We start from the raw sequence: 7,933 nt of genomic DNA, 5'->3' as shown, positions 1-7,933 counted from the left end.
TCATCACAGTATCACAGCACTTATATGATAATGTGAATCATTTTTCTTGTTCTGGGTTTACAATGTTTGTCAGTGAAACACAATTCACAGCCAGATTAGCGGAAATAGTCTATTTTTATCCTTTTGTTAAGTGAGGTGTAATGACGTGAGAGAACTATCTGTGTGGTTTTGATGTACCGAGGGCTGCGATGTCAGTGTGGTGAAAGCTGAAGACCAGTCTTCCTGTGTAACTTGCAGGTTATTTGTCTTCAGCAGATCAACTGTGAGGTGTGATACCACAGTGGAAAATAACTGACAAATTGTCTGTAACCTCCTTCATACATTTAGGTTGTGTTGTTTATACAAAATGACCAGCCAAGGATCGTCACAATAACTTTTTGTTGTTGTTGTGGTCGATGATACACAATGCTATCAAGCTCCATCTTTCTGGAAAATAAGCAGGTCTCACGTGACACTGAGCTTCTCCTTCCTGCCACTCATACCAGGGAGTGAGATGCAGACCCTCTGCTGCACAAGTATATTTAAGTACTTTTCTTGCAGCGTTATGGCTTCTGAGTAATTCAAAGGAAACCACATACCGTGACATGGATATATGTAATTCACCTCTCAGTCTATAGGGAGCAGTATCCACACGATATGTTATTAGTTTCTATGTTATTATACAAGCCACCCACGATGGTAAATTATCACAGTTTCTATAATTACACCTCACCAAAAAGCAACTCAAAGTTTAACTTGGGTTATATTCTATTTCTGTAGCTGAGCTGTTTAACACATCCTTGTACACGGGGGAGGGTTTAAAGTGTAAATGACTCATCTCTAAGCCACCTTTTGCTTTGAACCTTCCACACAGTCTCATAATCAGGTCCATGGTTTGTATTACCACAAACAACAAGTGCCAGAGAGCTCAACATGAAGCTTCTAGTTTTCCAAGATAATATGAATGATTTCTTTACTAATTGAATTGATTAAACATTAGTTTACAGCTTTTTTTAAACAGTATCTCCCCACATGAGGCCACAGCACAGTAGTAAGTCCCAGCATCAGAGAGGCTGAGGTTCCTCTTGGGGAGGTTGTAGACACAGCTCTGTGTAGGAGACCCAGCCTCAGGGCTCTTCTCACACTGATCACGGGTGTAAAGGATTCCTGGATGGGATTCTCCTGAGCCATGTCTGAACTAATAAACACTGTGTTCTGCCCACAATAGGCTACACCACAATGTTTTAATTTGTTTTATTCCGGTAAGATAGTGAAGTAATGATAGTGTACTTAGGATGTCATAGGTAGCATAACACCTCCTACAATGTCACATGACTCTGGAATAGGAAATGCTGTGGTTGACTTTGAGGTTTTCATAATGTCTTTATTACCAATTCTCTGTGTATTATTGTAAGTTTCACATAGCTTGATAAAGATCACAAATCAGGAACAACAGATAAACCACAGAGATCAAGGGAGCAAGCAAGATTGAGAGAGAGTTGTCTGAAAGATAAGTGTCAGTACCAAGCCTCCACCCCTAGCTTCTCCTCTTGAATCAAAGGCTCTGGGCCTTTCTCAATCTGCGTACTTGTGAAACGACATCAATCGCAGCCCAAGTACTGTTCCAATTCAAAAGTCTGCATCTAGCCAAGTACAGTCCATGGTAAGCATGGCTCCCCAGCTATCAAGATGACCACTGTACAGAAGCACCCCACAAGAACAGTCTATTTCGTCAGGTCCTTTTGAAATTTACCCCAGGTTCTGATGTTTGTGTACAGAAGTAGTTAAACATGATATATAATTCATTGCGTATATCTAATAGGCAATATTTGGTCTATTATTTAGCAAATCTATTATTTGTCCTTCCTGGCAAGTCGGTTTGGCTGAAAATGCAAGCCCGGGCACTCATTGATTGGTATGCGGCCAACAAGAGCCTTTTCGCTGGGCGGCACAACTCTTCAAAAAGTGAATGGGAGTAAGTATAAAAAAAATTGCCCAGGGGCTTTGTTACCACCTCTGGCCTGGCAATAACTGCCAAACAGGCACAAAAAGACAAATACAAGGTACATACATACATACAAGGTATTCTGCCCATTTCCTCGCTTTGTATTTTATACTGCATGAACCTTCCTGAGGTTAATTAAAAGAGGCCAGAAATTAAAATAACTCAGATGCAGTGGCCTTGGAAATAAAGTGTACCTGGAGCTGTGAATTCGTACAAAAATAATTTTCCCAGTGTAGTAATACCCTATTTTCAGGAGCTTAGGGACCCACCCACAGACAAAGGAGTAGAGGCCGGTAGTGTGACTGCTGCCACTTGGCAGTGCTACAGTATTATGGATGCACTCCAGGGGCAGTACTCAATTAATCCACCACTTGTTGTTGCAGCATACCTGACTGCCACAGTATGACAGTCAAGATGTGAAAAACGTATGCTCGCAAAAACACTAATCGATTAATTAAAGACACAATCGTCTCCAACACTACTGAGATGGTGAATGTGATGAATGTCTCTACCTCATAGGTTTTCAGCTGAGGAAGAACAAAGGGAACCTATGCTAGTGCTTGGTAGTGTAGCAGCTGTAGCCACACCAAGAGAGTAATCTGCCTCTGAGCTGTCTTCAGACAGTTGGGCAAGACTACATCATCAAGGGACTCTTCTTCCTGAAAAGAATGACACCAGCGTCCACCTCAGCTACACAGAGAGGTTAGGGCCGGTGGCATATTCCTTGTCAAGTTGTCCCTTAGGGAGACGAGGCCCGAGAACGATGTCATGAACGTCCCCTACCTACTTTCAAGATGGCACCTGGACTCAGTTTTGAAAAGTACATCTACATTATATATAAGGCAAAACAACCACAGATATACCGGCCTATGCTGAATTTGATTGCAGGTACAGTTTTTTCAACAACAAAAACATTTCAACTGCTTTCAGCAAACACACACACTTTCTTCAGAAAATGTGTCTAATCTAGTTACAGATACAAATGTGTTGTCTTTTATTCACTGTGTCAAACATAAAGGCTTGCTTTATAATCTTATAATACAATGTTGCAATACATTGTTGTCAATAAGATCATAACTTATTCAGGTCCAAAATCTAACGATCAGGTTGTTTTCGGGCAGCCATTATCTGAGTCAGTTCAGCCAGGAGGCTCTGTAACTGACAGAAAATAGAGACAGCGTTGATTCAATAGTGTAACTGAAAATGTACTGGTAATGTGTCAAACATCGACCATCTGTCACGGCCACAGCCGTGCCCCCCTGTTTTTGGTTTTGCCCTGCACTAGTGTTTCCCTGTGTCTGTCATTAGGTGTGTTCGACTTCATGCACTTTCAAGTCAGCCGGCTGAGAATGCCATTGGCTGCTTCAAGTCAGCCGGGCTGCAGGCGGTTAAAGAACTCAAACGCACATTCTGTCTTCGCCTGTCTCGTTGAATGGTTTCAGTTCTCGTTTGTCTTATCATGTCCAGGGAGTCAGATGGCCGAGCGGGAGATCGATTCCCTGCCGTGCCAAATGACGTTGTGTCCTTGGGCGAGGCACTTCACCCTACTTGCCTCGGGGGGAATGTCCCTGTACTTACTGTAAGTCGCTCTGAATAAGAGCGTCTGCTAAATGACTAAAATGTAAAAAAATAAGTGTCCACCTGTGTCTTGTTTGGTTCTGTGTATTTGGGTTCCTGTGTTGTGTCCAGTCTTTGTCTTGTCCTTACCCTATGTTACTGTCTGTTTTCCCGTTTGAAGAATAAACCCTTTGTTTGAGGCAATGCCTGGCTACTCTCCCGCATTTGTGTCCTAACCCACCACACCACTTTCAACCTCCTTCTGCAATTGCAAATGTATTGAGTGGAAGATCTTTGATGTAGCCCAATATTCCAAGTAAAGCTATTTTTACATGGAAGCATATGCTAATAGCTGAACATGTTATGATGCATTATTTAGTAAAGATCATACATGTAATTATTTGAATAAACTTGTTTTAATGATGAAAGGTTATGATTTTGTCACCCTGTATTTATGATTGGATGTGTAATTATAGTGTAGAGCTGAAAATGTGTCACAATATATGGTACTGCTGTTGGTAAATATATATCTGTGTACACTAGGGGTTCCTGTTATTGACCTGGGGCCATATTCACAAAATATCTTAAGGCCAAAAGTATATCCCAACTTGCTGATTTAGAAAACTTCCCCAAAATAACTTTTTTTATTTGTCTACGAATATTTCACAAAGCATTTAAGAGCTAAATCCACATCCTAAATCTGTGAAAGGTAAACGGTAGTCAAGAGGACTCCTTAATCACTAAGACCAAACCACAGACAATTCTACAATGTCTGTTGCCAGCAACCTGAATCTGTAACATAAAAATCATAAAAAAAGTTTCCACACATTATGTATAGTGTACGTGCAATGTGTGAAATTACTGTCAAAGTCACTTCCTCTTCCTAACTTAAAAGCACCTTGTATATTCAGATTTTCCGCTGATGCTCTTATTTTGACTCCTGACCCTTTGTGTGGTTGTGCCACACACGTTTGAAGAGAAGAAGTGAGAAGATGTTCTGGGCTTATCTAGGAGTGTTTGTCCTCTTTAAAATATGTAAGTGATACTAATGGTACTATCTGAACTAGGAGAATTTACGAGTTGTGTAATGTGAGATATGTTAGAGTAGAATTCTGAGTGCTGAATTAGCGGTGGTAGTGATGATTACTAATAAAAGATTTCTGTACTATATTACACACTACTCAAATCTATAAAATATTTGTTCTTCTCTATTTCAGGTAATGTGCATAACCAAGACATCATAGCTCAACCAACATCTCTTCTGTTTGTTTTTATTGGAGACAATGTGACTCTACAATGCTTCTATCCTAAAAATATAAAATATATGTCATGGTATAAGCAAACTACCGGCCAGGAACTCCAACTTATATCACACCAATACACATATAGTAGTAACAACCTTTATGGTGAATTTGAGAACAATCCTCGATTTTCAGTACAGCTTGATGAAGGGATATATCACCTTCAAATCAATGACACTCAGCCATCTGATTCAGCTATGTATTTCTGTGGAAGATCACAACTAAGTAAGATGACTTTTGAAGATACAGGAACTTTACTTGTTTTCAGAGGTGAGCTTTTGATTTGGTTAATTGTTCTTGTTAACAGCCTATGACAAATATTTAAATTATGACACGTGTTTTCTTTTTCCACAAGAGACTAAAAGCATGAGAATTGTCCAGCAGCCAGTGTCTGAGTCCATCCAGCCAGGAGGCTCTGTTACTCTGAACTGTACAATACACACTGAGACCTGTGCTGAAGAACACAGTGTCTATTGGTTCAGACATGGCTCAGGAGAATCCCGTCCAGGAATCCTTTACACCCATGGAGGCAGGAGTGATCAGTGTGAGAAGAGCCCTGAGGCTGGGTCTCCTACACAGAGCTGTGTCTACAACCTCCCCAAGAGGAACCTCAGCCTCTCTGATGCTGGGACTTACTACTGTGCTGTGGTCTCATGTGGGGAGATACTGTTCGGAGAGGGAACCAAGCTGTATATCTGTGGTAAGTCATAGCTGACACATGGTTTTCATTCTTCCATATTCAGAGGTACCAGAGGTGATAGCTTTACACGTTTTATGTAAATACGAGTATACGACTTGAAATGCTTGTCTTCTTGACAATGTAATAATTAATATACAGTTAATACAACACCAAGAGTCTAATTAGCTCCATTCAGGTTAACTGTAACATACTTTTTTAAATCTTCAGTTTTATTGAAATGATCGGTCCATACACAAAAAGGCATCCCAGCTCTATGATGACCCCTCCCAGCCCCTTCACTCATCATTCCATACATTGCCATCTATTAGGAGACTCAAGGTCTTACTATCCAAGAAAAATTGGAAAAAAAAGTCTGTGACCATTCTAAAAGGGGACGTAAATAAATATGCATAGCCCAGGAGCACTGCTGCTGTTGAAAATGTATTCTATATATTTTATTTATGGTCTTCGTTGTTTCAAGTTGTCAATTTCTGTTTTAAACTGTGTACTGTCTGTTTTTACAGTGCTGCCAGATTGCAGAATACACATTTCCAGTTTATGTACATTTAAAGGCAGGGTAGGCAAGTTTTACGAAGCTAGCTATTTTAGCTTCTGTTTGACACGATTCAACCCAAATTGTCCGTCCTCCTCCCTTCAAAGCCACAAGTTTTGAGTGGAGGGGCAGAGTGCACGCAGGTAGGTAGGTATACAGACAGGTAGCCCGTCCAATCACTAGTCAGGGTACCCCTCAATGATTGGTTGTATTTATTACAGTATTGCAACGCCCACAGATGTCGGAATTATTTCATATTACCGTCAAACTTTTAAATATTGGTCGCTATCAAGACTTGAAGTTACTTTCGGCAAATATGACAAAAAGTGCTTCTCAACAACATACCCTGCCTACCCTATGTTTTGTCAGCCTAAGTAATTTTTACAGAAGTATTCAGTTATTGATTTTTGTTTATTTTGTAACCAAAGGATACAAATTGTTTTCTTTATCAAAACAGATCCATGTAACAGCAATCATCTGCTGGTGTGTTTCCTCGGTGGTGGATTAGCGGTTTCATTAATGCTGATTATTGTCCTGTCCTGGATTATCCACAAGATGAAAACATGTCTGAAATGTACAGGTATTGTTTGACATTTCCTCAATATGATTGTGCAGGGTATTCAGCTATAATTTAATGAAGATGACGATAAAGCTGTTATAAACATATTTCCTTTAAAGTGAATAACCCAATGCCAAGTGTCCCGCCGGCCCAAAGATCTAATAGCCAGGTAAAGTGTCACTTTGTTACACTGTAGTCAAAGATACTACAGTAATAATAAACCAATGGGTATGTCATGACCTTATCTTGAGATTTAAAAAAATGGTTTATTTAAGCATGATCAATGTTTGATTCACTTTCTTACCTTTTTTCTACATTTAAAAGTAATCAGTAGCCATTATTCACTTAACCATCAGACTGGAGATCTTAGTATTTTGTTTGTTTTCTTTCTGAATACGAGCCCTTGTGGAATTATTAGCATTTGGTTAGTTATTATGCTGGCAATGAACATGCAAGAATATTAATTTTCTTCACCACAAGGATGACGAGGTTGATAAACTGCAGTACGCTGCTCTCGATTTCGACAAGAGAGGGAAGGCAGGAAGACAGAGAAGCTCCAAAGACACTGTCTACTCTGGACTGAGACAGTAACACAAGGACTGACACTTGAATTTGGCCATCTTGTGTTGATTTTTCTGTGTCATCCTGTGGGTAAAAATACATGAAATAAATGTAACTTCAATTAAGTGAAGTAAATCCAAAATTGTGTTTCACTTTATTTACAGAGAATGATGGCTATTCAACAGATTGTGCATAACCAACAAGATTTCATTGAATGTAACTCTTCTTGATATTTTCATTGTATTTTTGACCACTCACTCTGACTAGGAGTCACTTCACACTTTGCATATGGAGTGTGGAGTCAGTTGAGATGATCATATTCACTTTGCACATTTACACCAGGTCTTATCATGGGGCCTGTCAAGCAGGAATATATGCAGAAACATTTATGAAAATTATTGCACAATTTTCAATGGATGTTACGGTAATTGGGTTTCAATGGCAATAATGCGTTAACCTATTTACATGTATTCATAATTAAGTATTGTAGATGCTTCTCGTAAGACATTGCAAACTATCTCCACAAGTTAACCCACAAAAATATATTTATGGGCAAGGGCTAAATGTGAGGACAACTTTTTAGGATAATACTTCATACCCGATCTTGTGTTTTTCACCTTGTACCATGACATGAAGAAATGTAATTCACATCTTAGTCATCAGGGAGCAGTAGTCGTCTCAGAGAACTCTCCATGATGAACACCCAAACAACAGTTAGAGAATATATACTTTAGTGTGC

At 39.6% G+C, this 7,933-nt stretch overlaps 1 gene segment (V, D, J or C); it reads left to right on the top strand.

Annotated features, from left to right (window-relative positions):
* The first annotated feature begins 4,758 nt into the window (after positions 1-4,758).
* Positions 4,759-7,325, top strand: LOC124487150. The segment is given in 5 exon segments: positions 4,759-5,112; positions 5,200-5,542; positions 6,532-6,654; positions 6,753-6,802; positions 7,114-7,325. Coding segments are annotated over 4 exon segments (618 nt in total).
* Positions 7,326-7,933: the final 608 nt, after the last annotated feature.

This window comes from Hypomesus transpacificus, chromosome 25 (assembly GCF_021917145.1).
Source record: "Hypomesus transpacificus isolate Combined female chromosome 25, fHypTra1, whole genome shotgun sequence".
Classification (NCBI taxonomy): Eukaryota; Metazoa; Chordata; class Actinopteri; order Osmeriformes; family Osmeridae; genus Hypomesus; species Hypomesus transpacificus.
Note: the sequence above shows the minus strand (reverse complement) of the source record. Positions and strands in the feature narration are given on the sequence as shown.